This window comes from Lipomyces tetrasporus (genome assembly GCF_029532465.1).
Source record: "Lipomyces tetrasporus strain NRRL Y-64009 chromosome Unknown POJ06scaffold_4, whole genome shotgun sequence".
NCBI lineage: Eukaryota > Fungi > Ascomycota > Lipomycetes > Lipomycetales > Lipomycetaceae > Lipomyces > Lipomyces tetrasporus.
In genome coordinates this window covers 1211530-1228090 of record NW_026611599.1, presented here as the reverse complement: position 1 = coordinate 1228090, position 16561 = coordinate 1211530, and the positions used below count along the sequence as shown (strand labels likewise).

Below are 16561 nucleotides of genomic sequence, written 5' to 3'. Positions count from 1 at the left end.
CGACTCGCCTGTTCCATGGCCCAAAGATGTAGAGTCTGATTGAATAATAACAAGTACATCAAACTGATCCTCGTGACCAAAACTGACTGTCAACGTGATGATTATTAATCTCACTTTGTAAATTGCGCTGAGCATCCTGCAGGTATCCGATGTACTGTCGGATGACTGCCCTCATTGATCCGAAGGAATCAGAATAGCTAAGCAAACAGCGAAAGGTAGACCGCTGTAGTAAACCATTCGTGCATTTTTGTTGCATAGATCATTAGCTGCAATGATGGTTTACGGCGGGTGGTCTGCTACCAAAAGTACACTCACGTAAAGCAATACCAACATTTACGCCGTTTCCGATGGGGCGCACGAGTATTTCGGAAATCGCAGGATCTGGTGGGCGGTCTCCAGAATACGCACACTGCGGCCGATCCGGAAGCCTGCCAGTGAGAAACGCCGTTTAGTTGCCCTAACCTCGCCCTGTCTGGTTGCCCAACCGCATCAACGCGCCAGTCATGCCTTTTCCGACAACTTATATTCTTCGCCATCCCTCGCCCCCAATCACCACTTCAATTTCTTTAACGAAATGCTGAAATCGCTTGCCCCGTTGTCGCGATCGTCGACCTGGCGGTTAGCCCAGTCTGCTACCAAAGTTGCCGTTTCCGCGCACTCGCCTTTCGTAGTCCAGTTCCACCGGGGACTCGCTACTGAATGTAGGTGTTCTTGGTTGTCTGCAATGGCTCTCTTACTTTGCGGTTTTGGTTTAACAGTTTGCAATAGCCGAGCACGATGTTGTTGTTATTGGTGCGGGACCTGGAGGATATGTCGCTGCTATAAAAGCGGCTCAGCTGGGTCTGAAGGTATGACAATGACGCGCGGGAAATTCCTTGGCAGTTACCGATTCTTGCTTAGATTGCTAATACATCACCTGTAGACTGCTTGCATTGACAAGCGAGGACCTCCCGGCGGTACTTGCCTTAACGTTGGATGTATTCCTTCAAAATCTCTCTTGAACAACTCACATTTGTACCACCAGATCCTTCATGACACCAAGAAAAGAGGAATTGATGGTGCGTATCTGCTGTAGTATGTATTATATCTCGACTGGGTTACTCTAACCTCGTAGTTTAGTCGGCGATGTAAAGCTGAACATTGAGCAGTTTCTCAAGGCGAAGGACGATGCCGTTACTGGTCTAACCCGTGGTGTTGAGTTGCTTTTCAAGCAAAATAAGGTTGACTACTTCAAAGGAGCTGGAAAGATCCTTGGCCCGAACGAGATCGAAGTTAAGGGCAATCCAGGTGAGCCTGACGCTCTTCTGAAGGCTAAGAACATCATTATCGCTACTGGTTCAGAAGCTACTCCATTCCCCGGCCTGGCCATTGACGAAAAGAAGATTGTCACCTCTACTGGAGCTATTGCTCTCGAGAAAGTTCCCAAAAAGATGGTCGTCATCGGCGGTGGTATTATTGGTCTTGAACTTGGCTCCGTCTGGTCGCGATTGGGCACTGAAGTAACTGTTGTTGAGTTTCAGAACGCTATCGGTGCAGGCATGGATGCGGAAATCTCGAAGCTCACTCAGCGGTCTCTTGCTAAGCAGGGCCTGAAGTTCAAACTCAGCACGAAGGTCTTGGGCGCTGAGATTGAGGGAGAGACCGTTAAGGTCAAGGTTGATGCCGCCAAGGGTGGAAAGGAGGAGTCTTTGGATGCCGATGTTGTCCTTGTTGCTATCGGCCGTCGTCCATACACGGAGGGTCTTGGCCTCGAGAACATCGACTTGGATGTCGACGAACGAGGACGATTGGTGATTGACCAGGAGTACCGAACCAAGCATTCTCATATCCGGGTCATCGGGGACGTAACATTTGGTGCTATGCTTGCCCACAAGGCTGAGGAAGAGGGTATTGCAGCTGCGGAGTACATCAAGCTCGGCCACGGACACGTTAACTATGGTGTAATCCCCTCTGTCATGTACACATTCCCTGAAGTCGCTTGGGTTGGTATGACCGAGGAGCAGGTCAAAGCCACCGGAAAACCTTACAATGTTGGCAAGTTCCCATTCGCTGCTAACTCACGAGCGAAAACCAACTTAGATACTGAGGGATGGGTCAAGATCATTGCCGACAAGGAGACCGACCGCATTTTAGGAATTCACATTTTAGGCCCCAACGCCGGTGAGATGATTGCCGAGGGTGCCCTCGCCATCGAGTACGGTGCAAGCTCAGAAGACATTGCTCGCACTTGCCACGCTCATCCAACACTAGCCGAGGCTTTCAAGGAGGCTGCCATGGCTGTAAGTTCCGTAACGGTCATAGTACAACGTGCCCGACATTCTAACCGTCGTTTCTAGACTTACTCAAAGGCCATCCACTTCTAAGCATTTTGTGTTCATATAACCGGCAAAAGCAGAGATATGCATGTACCGTTACAGCGAAATCGAATTAAGCCGAGTACAATTCGATTAATGACGATGTTTGAATAGTGGCGTAGATAATGAATCAATAGAATTTGATGCAGTTTTTCTTCGTTGTATTCCATTATTTCAACATAATTTCAAGCTGAGACCCTAGCATTTGTTGGCATGAAACAGCACCACGTAGTAGACAAAACATTCGAATACAGAATCAGTTTACTACTATGGATGGATGAATGGCATTTCGGAGTATTTAGGTCAGTCTACACGTTACTGTGAAAGTGGAATCCAATCAATAGCATTAGCAACACGCAATCTAACGGAACACATCAAAATAAATCACTAATGTTACAAGATATTGTACAAATTTACTAAATCCGATCACAACACGAGAAGCACGACTGCATCTCTAAACTTTTAGGTCCACAAACGCCATCCAAGCCAATACGGATCCCACTAAGACGACTTTCGTGGCGCGGAAACGGCTTCTTCTCGCGGTACGATGTCAATTAGGAAGTCAAACATATCCGATTTCTGAAGAGCATTTGCGATATCGGACCTTTGCAAAGTTCGCCGCTTATTCTCTTCAGCATGTATCCATGCGCGCATCGTCAATTCGGTTATGAAAATGTCACACCCTTTGGCAAACAATATCGGAGCTTCGGCAGAAATCATCTTAACATCTTCGTCGGCTTTCATGACTTTCTGTAGATACCTGGAGTTACTTACGGTCGCCTCAAGTTCAGGTAAACTGACTCACCTTTATCCGCGCCAGCGGAAGCTGATGAATCTTGAATTCATGTTCGTCTCTCTCAATGTTATTAATGGTCTCTTGCCAGTATGACATCATGATATTGCGATATTGACCAGTTAAACCCTGCGCGACATTTGCGAAGGCGCCGCCCACAAAGGTCGGAGCCGGAGCACCGCCTGAAGCTGCCACGGCGGCCGAAGCACCGTAATGTCCGCCAGACTCCAAGATCAGGTCATACTGAACTTGCTGCTGTTGTTGCTGTGGCTGCTGTGACTGCTGATTATTTTGAGGAGGAGAATATATTCCTGAATCCATTGAGTACTGAAATGAGGCACTGACAAAGAAAGTAGTAGTACAGTATGCGTCGACAACATTCGATGAGATTGCTGCGCTTCTTGGGAGTTGCTCATCGAAGCTTACACGTACAACTACAGACTGACATATATGGCGCAAAGTTCAAGCACACTGGCCAGAAAACCTTATTCTATGAGGGAAAATATTTCTGGGACCGCCTCAATCAGCAGATAATTTTTTACCGAACTATCATAAGCTTCTGCCTGCGCCAAATTCTGATGAGGGCTGCAGTCAATGGCGTCACCTGCAGTGAACTCCAAGATGAAGAAGGATCAGAAGTCGACTTTTGGAGACAGCTCCTTTCTGGAACTCGCCGATGATGAGTTGACATCGGCAACGGGGGATGTGGACATTGAAGACGAGACTGCAGTTTTGAAACGGTGCACACAGTATTTTGACGCCATCCTCATAGTCTCTTTTGCTAATAATTAATCAGATTGCCGAAACTTGCCCCAAGTATTGATGCTCAAAACTACTTGGCGAAAGAATCTGGCGTTATACGTTTGAATTCAACAGCCCTGGCAAGTAGCATACTGTCGAATAAATTGCCATTTAGGAGGATCGTTGATCCTATCAAGATAAAGCAGGAACTTAAAGAGGTATGTTATTTTATCAGCTGCCATGGACATAACGTATCATCAGTTTGAAATGATGAAAAAACTTTTGCACATGAAGTGCGTGGAATCTACCGTTCTACGTCGCAATTTCTGTGATTATTACCTTTTTGTCATAGTTACCCTGATCTTCTTACTATTTAAATGATGAGGTTTAATTTGTCGATTGGTTCAGTCTTGACTAGTGCCGCTGCTGACAATGTTTCGCGCAGGCGAAAGAAGCCACCGCTGGCGAGAAGTGGTTCCACATGCCTAGAACTGAACTCACACCAACTGTCAAACGAGATATGCAATTATTGAAGCTGCGAAATGTGCTTGACCCTAAGCGACATTATCGACAAGAGAAGGAAAAGGAAATTCCGAAGTATTTCCAAACCGGCACGATTGTGGAAAGTCCGACTGAGTACTTCTCGAGTCGCTTGAAGAAGAAGGAAAGAAAGCAGACCTTGGCCGACGAAATTCTAGCGGATGAAAAGGCTAAGATGTATTTCAAGAGAAAGTACGATGAGATTCAGACCGTCAAAACTTCAGGCGGAAGACAGTTTTATAAGAGCATCAAACGGAAAAGGAATAGGCGTTAACTTGGCATATGGTTGGGCTTATGATGGCTTATTTGGGTTTGCAATTTATATGGTGTAGTCTGTATGATAGTGTACAATAGTATTGACTATGCGTCTAAATATCACAAGTTTCTAGCCGAGGCTTAAAGTCATAATACTAATGATGACTTATTGCTCATTGCAGCCTATCTACTAAAAGGCATCGCATGCTTTGTTGATTATTCTAATACCTACGGTCGATCCTTGAAGAACAGGACATACGTCGAAATATCTTCAATACATCCAGATGCCCTCCTTAAAAGTACAGTAGGAAATAATCGAGAGTTACTTACTCAACCAAAATTTTCTTGAACACTGAGCCCCATGTATCTCCAGTTTCTGACGGAATGCTTATCTGATATGGGAATGGATTCGCCTCTGTCGTAGCAATTGGTGGTATATGATCTTTGTTGTCGTTGACTATGTCTATTATCTTCATTATAATCATTTGTAGTTGACTTTCTGCAGACTTTGCTACTCGGATCTTTTCGGTTTCATTCCTAGGCGTTATTGATGATACATTGATGGTCCACTCTTCCCAGCACACTTCCTCCTCAGATTTCGAAAACCATGCCTTTCGCGTCTTTTTTTCGAAGAAGCTTACTACAAGTTGCGCTCTCTTGACGGAATTTATTGACGACAGATTAAGGGACGCCAGGGACGGGGCCGGGATAATGAATGAAGTGCTGTCTTGCGGTGGCTGTTGATATGATTGCGAATCTATACATAATCAGTAAATATTTCAGACTTCCATGGCATTTTCAAAGTACCTGGGCTCGATGATGAGACAAATCCAGCCGTGGCACCAGAGCTAATGGCTGTAGATGTGGCATATCCAAGCTGTCCACTGAGGTCACTGTGGTCGTATCCGCCTCCCCTTGAGTATACGACATGTGTGAACGAGTCTGTGGGGTTTTGATATGGCACTCGCTGGTGCTGCGTTGATTCTGAATGCGGCTGATTCGCAAACGAATGCGAAGACGTATCCAGTGCCGCCATGAGATGTGTTAGTTTTTCGTCGACTAATGCGTCCAGCGCTGGATCATCGACAGAAGGATAGGCGATTTCGAGAACTTCTCGCGGAGGGGACAGTGGCCGGATTGATCCGAACAACCTGTGGAAAAAGATGGAAGACAAGATTGCTAGATAATACATACGTTAATTTGGCCACCAGAACCATGATTTGGTATAAACCCAAGAATATAAGACCGCGCACCCTTTAACACATCTCGAATCAGCAGTCGGTCCAGCACGACATCGATTGTTATAAGTAGCATAATAACTCCAGGCGCGCACTAGTAACTCTTTGGATCCAGTGCTGCTCTCAAATATAGATCAGACCCTTGTTGCCGCTGGACAATGACCAGCTCTAATTATGAAACTCGTTCACCGTGACTCGGCAAGGTGTAGTTTCCGCAAATGCGATCCCGATTCTCGATGAAGTTGAACATGCACCGCCTCGCAGCCTCTCACTACGCCACACTCTTGACCATGACATTATACAGGCCAACCGAGCCACGCCGACTCCGCATTCTGGCTTCGAGATGGGCAGGGCACGGCGACGACCATTTCCGACCACCACTGAGTTACCACACCGTACATGCCTGTCCTTCCTTCATTTTTGCACCGCCATCGGCGGAAGGTTGCGACTGCTATCGGCGTCGCAGCGGCGTCATATTATATATTCCGACTGGTAAAGTCGAAGTTCTTCGAGATAGGTTCGCAACTCTCGGCGAATCTCACGAGTCGAGAAAAGTATGGGTTGGCGAATTGATTCACCGATTCACGCTACTAACGTGATAATTGTTCCAGCCTTCGACGACGGTTTGAGCAGAATCAACAAGACGCCACTTTCACAGTTGCGGCATTGTTATCGTCAGTAACCGATCCGATTATAAGCGAGCTTCCAGTTGAAGTAATTACCGACGAACTCCAGGCCAAACGTGGGCCAGTTTCCAGATCCTCCAACACACCTTCACAATCAGGAGATGACGTCAATACTGAGACCACGTCAATTGCGTCATCGACAATTACTATCATTGACGTTGACGCAGAAACTCAGCAGCCGAAGAGGACAAAGAAGCAATTATGGAATGATCTCAAGATCATGGCTGTCACGAGAGCCATGTCACTGATATACGCCATAGCACTATTGATATTCTTTACAAGATTGCAGTTGAACATGTTAGGACGACAAAATTATGTGAAATCAGTCAAGGCTATGTCGGAAGGTGGAGATCGCGAAGTCGCGCTAGATCAGGGAACTGTGGAGGACCAGCTTATACAAAACGAAGTCAATAGGAGGTATCTAACATTCAGCTGGTGGCTCTTGACACGCGGATGGGTCAAAATTGTTAGTAATGTTAGGGAAGCTACTGAGACGGTCTTTGAAAGGTACCTATATCTAAAAGCTCGGCAAGATCGCGGCTGCTAACTGTCACCCCCCAGCGTGACGCCCAGAACCGAACTTGGATTCGACGATCTTCGGAGTCTTATCATGCGAGTTCGAGAACTCGTAGATTTCAAGAACGAAAAGTGAGATTACGCACATAAGCAGTTTAAGTTGCAACTGGCTTACACGAGCAATAGCTACCTCGAAATTCTACTTCCCACAACCAAGGAAGGCGAGGAATTCGTTCTTTTAAATAACCCATGCTCCGAACGGGAGTTTCAGGCAACACCTACAAGAGAGCTAGTCATGGCACCAATGCTACAGGCTTTGTTAGATGAGTCGAAGGATTTAATTGAATCGCCCAATGCAAAGGAGGTCATATCTGGTCTTGTAACCGAAGGATTTAAGCTGCTCTTGAATAGTGTGCAGATGAAGTACTTCTTCATTGTATATGAAGGGGCTCAGGACGAAGACCAAAGCCAGCAGAATATCATAGAACTCGAGGAGCAGAGAAAAGTGCGACTGGCGAGCATTCTAGCTGGTATTACGCAACAATCGCACGAGATGGTTGCAGTGAACGACAGAGCCAATGCATATCTTTCGGTAAGCCTCGTTGGCGACTAGCCAAGTGCTGAGTTGTGTTCTCTAACATCGCGTCTAGGCAATGAATTGCTTACCGGAATTAAGGAACTTCAGTGCCATAGTATACAGTAATTTTGCTGTTGATTGGAGAACTATGGCAGTCTAAGTGACTCAACCACACCAAATACAGTCGTGTACCAATAGCAAATAAATAAACTAGTGCGATATGAAACAAGAAATTCGTTATTCAACTGAAATTCCAACAATAAGAAGCATACACAGCACGCATAACATTGCAAGCACTATCAGACTCTTGCGATTTTGTACGAGTCTGAGAAAGAAAGTAAACAAATACTATTTCGAGCAGCTGCAGCTAACCACGTCATTATAAGAATCCGTAAACATAGTCATAACCCGAATGCATTAATAACCTGTCTCCAAGAATGTTTCCCACCATCCCCAGGTTCCTGTGGGTTAGCACGACAATCGCATTTCTCCCATAATTGTTTCACAATCACTATCATTCGTCCATACCGTCTATCAATACACACGGTCACATAAGCAAGCAACCATTTAGATGGAAGCACCAGTGGTAGTACCAGTAGACGCAGCATCAACCTTCTCCTTCAAGGCCGACGCAACCGAAGGAACCTTTCCAGAGGCCTTGACAAGCTTTGCAGAGACAGGCTTGACAACGGTTTTGTAGACAAGCTTAGCTCCATTAAACTGAGGAAGCCCAAGGTAGAGAACGAAGATCACTTTGAAGAACCAATAGAATGGAATCCTGCGGATATCGTCAACAAAGGGTGACACCCCAGCGCCTGAAACGTACAGATCTTACCAGTAGAGGATGGCACGACTCCAAAACTCGATAACGGAAAAGAACGCAAAAACAACCCAATACTGTCGTGGTCAGATATAGCCACCGAATGAATCATTATTGACGGCGGGAAGACTCACTGTCAAATACTGAGTGTCATCCGCAGTTCCAGGACTGTCCAGAGCCAAGAGAGAGTAATATCCTGGAAGAACCAATCCTGCGATGTTCGCAAGAAGCTCGCCGATCCTAAATACGTCAGACATCAATCATCCATGGCGTCACGCGACTAGCTGGGAATGGTAAATCATCCCGGCAACAACGGACCAATAACAACTCACCCGCCAAAGTTGAGGAAGATCAAGAAAAGATAAGCGCCAACAGCTCCTAGGACTCCATAGGCCTTTGGAATACCTACCACAACATTGATTAGTCCCTGGCACTGAAGATCATTGGCCATGCTTGCGCAGACAGCGACGTGACTGAAACTACTAGACAATGGGGTGCATCACCGCCGTAGCAAACCAATTAATTTGAAATATGCAATCTAACTGCTAATAAATATAATGTACCTGTCTGCTTCTCCAGCTTGTCGAGAATCGGATATTTATTGAGTTCCTAGCATGTCCGAATTAGCCATTAACTAAGCTCTTGGTAACCGGCGATCGGTGAAAGTACATACCTTGTCAAGCTTGCTGATGCCAGCAAAGATCTGATCCTGATAGGACATGTTGACGACGGTAACGCAATATTAAGAATGAATGGAAGCTGATTGACGGGGTTAGAGACAAGAAGCGGAGAAAGTTCGTGATGGAGCGCTAACGGAAGATCTGATCTGCCAGCTTCAAGTTCGACGACTGGGTTTCGTGCCCGCCTCTGCTGCAGCAACTCTATGTATGATAAAACCATCTAAATCGAGTAAAGTACACACCGGCAACCTCACATCGTCGCCTCGCTTATGCCGCAAGTGCCGATGAGACGAACCTTGTTTCCGTAGTAACCGCGCACCAACGTTGATGGCCTCAATTATTCGGGGAGTAAACAACTTCTCTGAGTGATCTAAATCCGTAGATTCACGTGTCGACTGTGGATGCTCATATAGTGGAATTTTTAAGGCTCATTTGGTATTAGTGTGTTAAGCTTCATACACTACTGGACTCGAATTGCGCATGTATGATGCCCGCCGCTTCACCGAAGTCTCTGGCACCTTCGTCGCATTATCCATCGTCTCCAGCCGCAGCATCTCCACTTTCAAAATCCCTTCGATCATCCAACACATCGACGCATCCACAGAACTTCAACCTTGATCAAGAGTTGGCTGTCTCATCGCCACGGACGCGTGCGCGTGCAGCCGCTACTTACGCTAGCATCGAATCACACTTAGTCGCAGAAGCAGACTCTGCAATGAAAGACGCTCCTTTAACTACGTCCGTCGAACACAATTCCATGTCAAATAGCCACAACGTGTACACGGTCAGAGATGAGTCCCCTGCGTCTACGACGTCCCGGAAACGGAAGTTGTCTGGTCAAAGCGAGGATCCAGACCAAGAACTTCGCAGACATGCGGAGGCCGTGGTCGACAAGCCACTCGAGGAACTTTCTCAGCGAGTGCGCTCCGAAGACATTGCTAACTCTCAGAGTTCGGCCTCCGAGCGCAGTAGGCAGGTCTTCGGTCTGGTCTGGCTTATGAAGACATGTCAAGTTTCTCCACACAGCGCGATACCGAGGAACCGAATTTATGCTAGATACGCAGAGATCTGCGCGCAACACAAAATCAAACCGCTGAATCCTGCAGCATTTGGCAAGCTTGTGAAATTGCTCTTTCCGGAAATAAAGACACGGCGGTTGGGAGTCCGTGGGAAATCTAAGTATCATTATTGCGGAATCAACTTGATCGGCGATTCTATGATTACACTTGGACCTTCGCCCGGCTTGTTTGAAGGTACACCACAGGCAGAGGACGACTTGAATGATATGAGTGGTACGCCGGGAATACTGGACCATGATGATTCGTTTGAAGCTGTTGCGTCCGAAATGCATGATTCGGGTACAGACAGGAGCCTGGCCAGAAATGGAAGGAGTAGCCAGGGGTATTATAAGCCTTTGTCTATGTCTGTGGATTTTCCCATAGACAGACTGGACGTGCCGATTGACAAAGGGGTGGGTCAATTTCCGGATGATCCGTTGACTTCCTTAGACGCCTGTGCTATTCCCGGTCTCCAGTTCTCCAAAGACATCTTAATGCCTCCTACGATGGCTTTCGATTCCCTGGCTCTGCCAAGTATAGACCCATTCATCCCGGAAGGTGCAGATAGGGATTCTGTTGATATCCTTACTGCATTATGTCAATCCCATTGCTCGTCGCTCTTGGAAGCAATTCGCTTCATGCACTTGAAGCAGTTTCTCAACACGTTGGCGTCATTTCATGGGACTTTAACGTCGCCCGTACAGAAACTTTTGTCAGTGCCCAGCATTCTTGAATGGATCCAACGCTGCGACTGGATAATGTACAAGGTGGGCGCTTCGATACTCTTTCTCGCTTATCGCTAACAATGTTTGTCAGGAAATGATACATATGTTGGCTCCACTTGCATTGCAGATTGTCCCGGTAAATGTAATGTCTGCACTTCGGTCTCTGTCGATGACTCTGCCTCAAAATATAGCGGTGTCGTTTAGAAGTCTGCCACCGGCATTTGTCCAGGTCAAACTTCGTCCTGCGTATGCGTTCTCAAACCTGATAGGGCGCTTACTTCGCGTAAACGACATAGCGAATGCGGCCGCGAAAATCCTTGCCAATCCAAATGAAAGACGAGCGATGATGGAAGACTGGATAAACTATGTCGACTCCAAGTCAATTGTGCTGAGGGAAGCACCATGTGGTGGCTCCCGGGTGCTGAGGATTTTGCTTGAAGATGTTGTCAATCTACTTACGGTACCTGGGGAGGACGAAGTTGTTGCAGCTGAAGATACTGCTAAAGATAGGGAGAGAGTGATCATTGGGACTCTGAACGATACAGAGAATGATGCTAGCCCGTCAGTTAGTCGGCGACATCGGCCGCTGAAAGATGGTGGTGATCTGCCATCATCTCCTGGCCTCGAGAAAGTCTCCGATTCAGAAGCAATAGGCGAAGGCATCATCGAGCGATGGGCGCAGTACTTAATGAATTTACCGTTTCAGTTTCCTGAGATATCGGCAAGAGTGTTTTTGCTTTATATGAACGGAATATTGACCGCAGCATTAAGAGAAATTACTCTGAATGGAGGTGAGGCATTTGGCGCTTGGTGGATGGTTCGGTGCTGGATAGATGAGTGGATGGCTTGGATAGCTGAGCAGGGTGGCTTTCTAGCTACAGAGTCTCTTCCAATTCCGGACCTGAGCGAATCAATTCCATCCACTGGAAATGTCGAAGCTAGTGAATTCTCAGTTGTGACAGGAGTATCGTCCACGATAGGGGCTGTTTCGGCAGAAGTGACAGAGAATGCTGGACAAGCACGACCCCAGACAACTGCCGAATCGGAGGCATTATCGCAAGTGCCACTTACAGCGCGAGAAAGTACTACTGTTGAACCCGAAAGTAATGACGATTTGTCGGAAAAGAAAAGCGACGTGGACCTGGACCTTGAGGTGGACGAAGAGGTTGAGAAAGAAGCGTCACTGAACTAGCAATCTATTTTACTGAAAAGTTGGGCGTACGATATTGTTTTGTTTTGCTTGGTAATGGTTCTGAATTTCTACGCGGTAATGTAATATATGTTTGGTGGATCATGTACTCCTTATGTGAGATATACGAGTGTATAATATTGTGTTGATAACGGTTGTGAGATTGATGAGTTAGCTTATATATCTGCTGCCATTTCTTTCTCGTCGAAGTATGCAAATTAGCATGATGACGCCGAAACTGTCTATTGGTGGTGTGATCTAGACTGCGGGATCTTAAGACTCAAACCTTTGGGCCGCTCCCAATTTACAGTAGTAGCTAGACGAAAACGGCAACTGCGTGACACAGATATTACCTAGTCGGCCATAAAAGGATAACTTAACAGTTATTTAGAAGTGCATTATTCATTATTATTAAATAGCCCCTACCCATCCCCGAACCGTATGATAGCCGGTGTAGAATATTCGCGAACGTACTCGTGAGGAAGTGGGGTTCACGATAAACCCTAACTCCCAACCGCTAAAACCCTAGAAGATCATGCCTCGAAGAATCCTACATAGATAATCGTTGCACGACATTCATACCATATAGCGACACGGCTTCTCGAGTTGCTCTATCATTACTCATTTTCATTACTTGTCACTGAGAGCCTGACTATAATTGCAATCATATATCACTGAATTGCAAAATCGCTGGACATGGTGCGAGAAACTAAATTGTATGATGTTCTGGAAGTGTCGCCGACTGCCTCCGACGCCGAAATCAAGAAAGGGTACAGAAAGGCAGCATTAAAGTATCATCCAGATAAGGCTGGTAATTCTCCAAAGGTTAGTCCCGTTGTGTATTATGGTGTTATTGACTAGTCCTAATAATTGGTCCTTAGGCTGCCGAGAAATTCAAGGAGGTTTCCCAAGCCTACGAGATTTTGTCTGACCCGGAAAAGCGTTCACTTTATGATCAATATGGCTTAGACTTTGTCCTCCATGGCGGCATGCCACCTCAAGAGGGTGGTGAGCAACCAGATGGTGCTGGGTTTGCTGGCAGCTTCCCTGGCGGTTTCCAAGGTAGTTTTCCGGGTGGAGGTGGAACGCGTACCTTCCGATTCTCCACGACAGGTGGTTCGCCATTTGGCGGATTCACTCCGAATGATCCTATGAACGTTTTCTTTTCTTCGTTCGGCAACGACCCAGACCTTGCGAACTTATTTGGTGGCGCAGCAAGCGGTAGATCAAGTGGCGGGCCAAAGATGAGATTTTCAAGTAGCGGCATGGGCGGAATGGGCGGAATGGGTGGAATGGGTGGAGGGCACCCATTTGGTGGTTTCGGTGGTATGGGTGGTATGGATGGTATGAGTGAGGGCATTTCTGAATCACCTAGAGAGAATAGCGTGTATACGGTCAAACTCCCGCTATCACTAGAAGAACTTGCGACAGGTGTTACAAAGAAGATGAAAATTCGCAGACGACGGCCAGCTGGACAAGAGGACAAGATTCTTACGATTAACGTCAAGCCGGGGTGGAAGGCCGGAACGAAGTTAACATTTGCCGGTGAAGGTGATACACAACCTGATGGTCGCAACCAGGACGTCGTTTTCATAATCGAAGAGAAGAGCCATCCAGTATTCAAACGTGATGGTAATGGCCTGTCTATGGAATTGGAGCTCACTCTGAAGGAGGCATTACTGGGTTTCTCGAAAATCGTCACAACACTTGAGGGCAAGAAACTAAAGGTCGAATTCAGCCAGCCAGTTCAGCCTGGTCTGGTTATAAAGTATCCAGAGCACGGTATGCCGATCAGCAAGTCGCCAGGAAAGAAGGGCGACTTGGAGATAGTTATTAAGGTGAAATACCCATCTTCTCTTACACCGACTCAAAAAGAAGAGCTAGCAAGGATTTTGTAAGGTAATCTTGAAATGAGAAGGTTCTTGGAAAGCCATAGTCAAGGAATTGCATAGGTGTTAATCGTATAATGGATTCTAGTTCGGGATGAGAGATTGCAATTATTGCTCGCCTCGGGATTTGAGTTATGGACGGTGTAAGGATTGGGTTTTTGTTGCGTATTTGCGCCCTGGGAATGACTTTTGCTTATGAGTGTATATGATTGATCATGATTATATAGACATATGACGGACTTCATCCGTCGAACAAAATTTTGAGCCATTGATCGTTCTTTCAATCATGGCCAAACTAGTTGTTTACGTACATCTCCACGACATCATACATAGACACGCTCGCATCTTGAATTGCTCGAGCTCCAGGATCCAAACTAGAAACTTCCTTAAAAATGTTCTCCCAATGTGTGAATAACGACGACATGGTCTTTATGACCTCTGCCTGGCTCAGCCCATCTACTTCTCGACCCTTAACATACGACGCCACCCCGCAACGCACTGAATATGAGCGCAAAAGATTCTCCAAAAAAGCTAAATAGTCGCACCGAAATGACCAATTCTCGGCGTCTTTATGAAATATTGCAGTGAGAGGTGACGTTATTTCTCGTTCAATTATCTCCCATCGTGTCAGCGGCATAAGAAGCAGCAATTTGAAAACAATAGATCGATGTCTGATTCCATCCCAACGAGCGAGATACATGCACAAAAAGTCCTCCACGGAAACAAGTAACTCTTTGGTATATAGACAGAGGTCATAAGACCTAGCGAGCAGCTCGCCCAGTAGATCTTCACCGGCATAGCTTTTCTCCTGGGTGGCATCTAATTCTTCCCTCAGGCTGCCTGCAATCCATGTGTTCAATCTGGCCCACGCTCGTTCTACAGATCCGTCAGCCGCAACATCCAACGAGGCAGATAATCAATCACGACTTACGTGAGGGCCTGTTCACTAGTATCCTTTTGACCATCCCATCATCTCTCAGGACACTACCAAGTTGGGCCGGGAGGGAGACACTATCGATATTCTTCACAAATGATGCCAAAGTCGACATTTCCTCGACAGTCACCGATTTCTGCATATACTAAGCATTAGACTATAGATACAGTAATAGCAACGGATATTTGACACTACCTCCGAGACGTCACGAGTAACTACCTCTGGTATGTTCAGTTTTCGTCTCTTAGAGTTGCTAAGCCAGTCCCTTGTGCGGCCTAGCTCTTCGCCACTGAAGGTATTCGCTCTGGTATGTACTTCGTGGATAATGCTCAAAAATTGTGGATCGGGGTACTAGAGCCCAAGTCAGAACTGGACGAAGAGATGTCTATTTTAAAAAAAGGACAACTACTCTGAATAGGGTTCCTCTTAGTTTGGAATAACGGTCAATTACAATGTCGGGGTAGTATTCCTTATATAATAGCAGAAGCCCAGTTAAATGTTGAGACTCTCGGTATTTGTTTTGCAATTCAAGCAAGTATTGAATTCGCCATGGTTTGATGTCCTTCCTCTTCGTAGCCAGAAATAATAGATGAGCAATCCATTGTCTGCAGATTTTAGTGATGCTTTAGCATTTTGTAACATTTTGGCATATTCAAATCCACAGTACAGACCTTGTAGACTCAAAACTTAGGTGCATAAAAAGAATGCGGTATACTAATGACACCACCTTCTGAGACTTCAAGAATGGCTGTATGAGAACCAGCCATCTCAGGAGGTTAACCTAATTACAATAGTTAGAATCTACCACGAAAATCTTAAGCTAGATTTAGTGCTAGAGTTACCTGCACTGGCTGATCTGCTTTCCTTTGGCCCACACCCAGGCAGCCAACTACTCGAATCACCACGTCGTCATCTACTTTATCCCGTGGATACAGAAGTTTGATTAATTGTAATGCTTGCGACGTCCTTAACGAGGACGGTTGAGTTAAGATATCTATTGCTTTGGAGAGATCCTCGCGTGACAGTCCATAGTCATAGACGTGGATTGTAATCATGGACAGATGATCCGAAGCTGTCGACTTCGAGATGGCAGTAGTAAGAGCTATTGTATCAGTATGGGACAATCCTTCAATGGCGAATGTACTAATCTGACTTACATGCATGTAGGCCATCTATTGCCAATGATAATTTCTCTTTCGGTGATAATGGACCGACCTCAAATGAATCTATTCCCAAACTGGTCAGCTTCAAAGGTTATTAGTCAAATTTCGGTATAAGCAAGGATTACACATACTCTCTGACATAGTCAAGTAATGCGAGACGGTTAGCAGCACTTTGGTCGATAAGGCTGCGTGGCTACTCACGCGTAAGAAACACACGCGAAAGTAAACAATGTTACCATGACCGACAAGGCTAGCGTTGTCAAAACGTTGGGTCTGGTGCCGTCTAATACAAGAGCTGCGGTGACTCTCAGTTGATATTACTTATTAGTAGTCCCAGATTCAATCTTTTTCTACTGTTCGTGCTCTTCGTGCTCTAGAAGAAGAAATTGCAAAAAATGTTTTT

The 16561-nt window shown here is 46.0% G+C and overlaps 9 protein-coding genes across 9 annotated transcripts; 5 read left to right on the top strand and 4 right to left on the bottom strand.

Annotated features, from left to right (window-relative positions):
• Positions 1 to 519: 519 nt before the first annotated feature.
• Positions 520 to 2695, top strand: POJ06DRAFT_251216 (uncharacterized protein). The gene is made up of 5 exons (XM_056187365.1): positions 520 to 701; positions 769 to 848; positions 923 to 1058; positions 1120 to 2279; positions 2337 to 2695. Exons 1-5 carry the CDS (start codon positions 575 to 577, stop codon positions 2361 to 2363), a joined length of 1530 nt encoding a protein of 509 aa, XP_056044784.1. The 5' UTR covers positions 520 to 574; the 3' UTR covers positions 2364 to 2695.
• On the bottom strand, positions 2696 to 3519 carry POJ06DRAFT_251212 (histone-fold-containing protein). The gene is made up of 2 exons (XM_056187364.1): positions 3160 to 3519; positions 2696 to 3104 (listed from the first exon to the last, which is right to left on the bottom strand). Exons 1-2 carry the CDS (start codon positions 3466 to 3468, stop codon positions 2856 to 2858), a joined length of 558 nt encoding a protein of 185 aa, XP_056044783.1. The 5' UTR covers positions 3469 to 3519; the 3' UTR covers positions 2696 to 2855.
• Positions 3520 to 3678: 159 nt separating this feature from the next.
• On the top strand, positions 3679 to 4781 carry POJ06DRAFT_251211 (Fcf2 pre-rRNA processing-domain-containing protein). Its single transcript, XM_056187363.1, has 3 exons — positions 3679 to 3887; positions 3944 to 4106; positions 4334 to 4781. Exons 1-3 carry the CDS (start codon positions 3742 to 3744, stop codon positions 4700 to 4702), a joined length of 678 nt encoding a protein of 225 aa, XP_056044782.1. The 5' UTR covers positions 3679 to 3741; the 3' UTR covers positions 4703 to 4781.
• A 228-nt stretch (positions 4782 to 5009) lies between these two features.
• POJ06DRAFT_196123 (autophagy-related protein) lies at positions 5010 to 5875 on the bottom strand (the record flags this gene model as incomplete). Its single annotated transcript, XM_056185013.1, has 2 exons — positions 5010 to 5339; positions 5648 to 5875. 2 exons carry the CDS (start codon positions 5873 to 5875, stop codon positions 5010 to 5012), a joined length of 558 nt encoding a protein of 185 aa, XP_056044781.1.
• A 393-nt stretch (positions 5876 to 6268) lies between these two features.
• POJ06DRAFT_94699 (Peroxin-3) lies at positions 6269 to 7981 on the top strand. The gene is made up of 5 exons (XM_056191787.1): positions 6269 to 6475; positions 6533 to 7114; positions 7169 to 7255; positions 7310 to 7715; positions 7774 to 7981. The coding sequence occupies exons 1-5, from the start codon at positions 6321 to 6323 to the stop codon at positions 7858 to 7860; spliced, it is 1317 nt and encodes a 438-aa protein (XP_056044780.1). The 5' UTR covers positions 6269 to 6320; the 3' UTR covers positions 7861 to 7981.
• A 286-nt stretch (positions 7982 to 8267) lies between these two features.
• POJ06DRAFT_267485 (TB2/DP1, HVA22 family-domain-containing protein) lies at positions 8268 to 9241 on the bottom strand (the record flags this gene model as incomplete). The annotated part of the gene is made up of 6 exons (XM_056189247.1): positions 8268 to 8478; positions 8536 to 8597; positions 8655 to 8760; positions 8853 to 8925; positions 9084 to 9129; positions 9194 to 9241. The coding sequence occupies 6 exons, from the start codon at positions 9239 to 9241 to the stop codon at positions 8268 to 8270; spliced, it is 546 nt and encodes a 181-aa protein (XP_056044779.1).
• Positions 9242 to 9552: 311 nt separating this feature from the next.
• POJ06DRAFT_94710 (RFX DNA-binding domain-containing protein) lies at positions 9553 to 12599 on the top strand. Its single transcript, XM_056191788.1, has 2 exons — positions 9553 to 11025; positions 11075 to 12599. Exons 1-2 carry the CDS (start codon positions 9685 to 9687, stop codon positions 12173 to 12175), a joined length of 2442 nt encoding a protein of 813 aa, XP_056044778.1. The 5' UTR covers positions 9553 to 9684; the 3' UTR covers positions 12176 to 12599.
• A 138-nt stretch (positions 12600 to 12737) lies between these two features.
• POJ06DRAFT_295117 (uncharacterized protein) lies at positions 12738 to 14333 on the top strand. Its single transcript, XM_056190499.1, has 2 exons — positions 12738 to 12997; positions 13054 to 14333. Exons 1-2 carry the CDS (start codon positions 12869 to 12871, stop codon positions 14068 to 14070), a joined length of 1146 nt encoding a protein of 381 aa, XP_056044777.1. The 5' UTR covers positions 12738 to 12868; the 3' UTR covers positions 14071 to 14333.
• On the bottom strand, positions 14334 to 16366 carry POJ06DRAFT_251192 (centromere protein I). Its single transcript, XM_056187362.1, has 8 exons — positions 16290 to 16366; positions 16153 to 16221; positions 15838 to 16097; positions 15667 to 15776; positions 15405 to 15600; positions 15191 to 15346; positions 14993 to 15131; positions 14334 to 14937 (listed from the first exon to the last, which is right to left on the bottom strand). The coding sequence occupies exons 1-8, from the start codon at positions 16297 to 16299 to the stop codon at positions 14357 to 14359; spliced, it is 1521 nt and encodes a 506-aa protein (XP_056044776.1). The 5' UTR covers positions 16300 to 16366; the 3' UTR covers positions 14334 to 14356.
• Positions 16367 to 16561: the final 195 nt, after the last annotated feature.

What these genes read in the sequence shown, in the direction of transcription:
- POJ06DRAFT_251216 (XM_056187365.1), top strand. Translation starts at nt 575, where the DNA reads ATGCTGAAATCGCTTGCCCCGTTGTCGCGATCGTCGACCTGGCGGTTA. An exon ending in CGGCTCAGCTGGGTCTGAAG is followed by an intron (nt 849 to 922) that starts GTATGACAATGA and finishes CATCACCTGTAG; the next exon opens with ACTGCTTGCATTGACAAGCG. An exon ending in TCAAGGAGGCTGCCATGGCT is followed by an intron (nt 2,280 to 2,336) that starts GTAAGTTCCGTA and finishes CGTCGTTTCTAG; the next exon opens with ACTTACTCAAAGGCCATCCA.
- POJ06DRAFT_251212 (XM_056187364.1), bottom strand. Translation starts at nt 3,468, where the DNA reads ATGGATTCAGGAATATATTCTCCTCCTCAAAATAATCAGCAGTCACAG. An exon ending in TTCCGCTGGCGCGGATAAAG is followed by an intron (nt 3,105 to 3,159) that starts GTGAGTCAGTTT and finishes AGGTATCTACAG; the next exon opens with AAAGTCATGAAAGCCGACGA.
- POJ06DRAFT_251211 (XM_056187363.1), top strand. Translation starts at nt 3,742, where the DNA reads ATGGCGTCACCTGCAGTGAACTCCAAGATGAAGAAGGATCAGAAGTCG. An exon ending in GAGACTGCAGTTTTGAAACG is followed by an intron (nt 3,888 to 3,943) that starts GTGCACACAGTA and finishes ATAATTAATCAG; the next exon opens with ATTGCCGAAACTTGCCCCAA. An exon ending in TAAAGCAGGAACTTAAAGAG is followed by an intron (nt 4,107 to 4,333) that starts GTATGTTATTTT and finishes TGTTTCGCGCAG; the next exon opens with GCGAAAGAAGCCACCGCTGG.
- POJ06DRAFT_94699 (XM_056191787.1), top strand. Translation starts at nt 6,321, where the DNA reads ATGCCTGTCCTTCCTTCATTTTTGCACCGCCATCGGCGGAAGGTTGCG. An exon ending in GTAGATTTCAAGAACGAAAA is followed by an intron (nt 7,256 to 7,309) that starts GTGAGATTACGC and finishes CACGAGCAATAG; the next exon opens with CTACCTCGAAATTCTACTTC. An exon ending in GAGCCAATGCATATCTTTCG is followed by an intron (nt 7,716 to 7,773) that starts GTAAGCCTCGTT and finishes CATCGCGTCTAG; the next exon opens with GCAATGAATTGCTTACCGGA.
- POJ06DRAFT_94710 (XM_056191788.1), top strand. Translation starts at nt 9,685, where the DNA reads ATGATGCCCGCCGCTTCACCGAAGTCTCTGGCACCTTCGTCGCATTAT. An exon ending in GCGACTGGATAATGTACAAG is followed by an intron (nt 11,026 to 11,074) that starts GTGGGCGCTTCG and finishes AATGTTTGTCAG; the next exon opens with GAAATGATACATATGTTGGC.
- POJ06DRAFT_295117 (XM_056190499.1), top strand. Translation starts at nt 12,869, where the DNA reads ATGGTGCGAGAAACTAAATTGTATGATGTTCTGGAAGTGTCGCCGACT. An exon ending in AGGCTGGTAATTCTCCAAAG is followed by an intron (nt 12,998 to 13,053) that starts GTTAGTCCCGTT and finishes ATTGGTCCTTAG; the next exon opens with GCTGCCGAGAAATTCAAGGA.
- POJ06DRAFT_251192 (XM_056187362.1), bottom strand. An exon ending in TAAGAGGAACCCTATTCAGA is followed by an intron (nt 15,347 to 15,404) that starts GTAGTTGTCCTT and finishes CTTGGGCTCTAG; the next exon opens with TACCCCGATCCACAATTTTT. An exon ending in TTACTCGTGACGTCTCGGAG is followed by an intron (nt 15,132 to 15,190) that starts GTAGTGTCAAAT and finishes TAGTATATGCAG; the next exon opens with AAATCGGTGACTGTCGAGGA.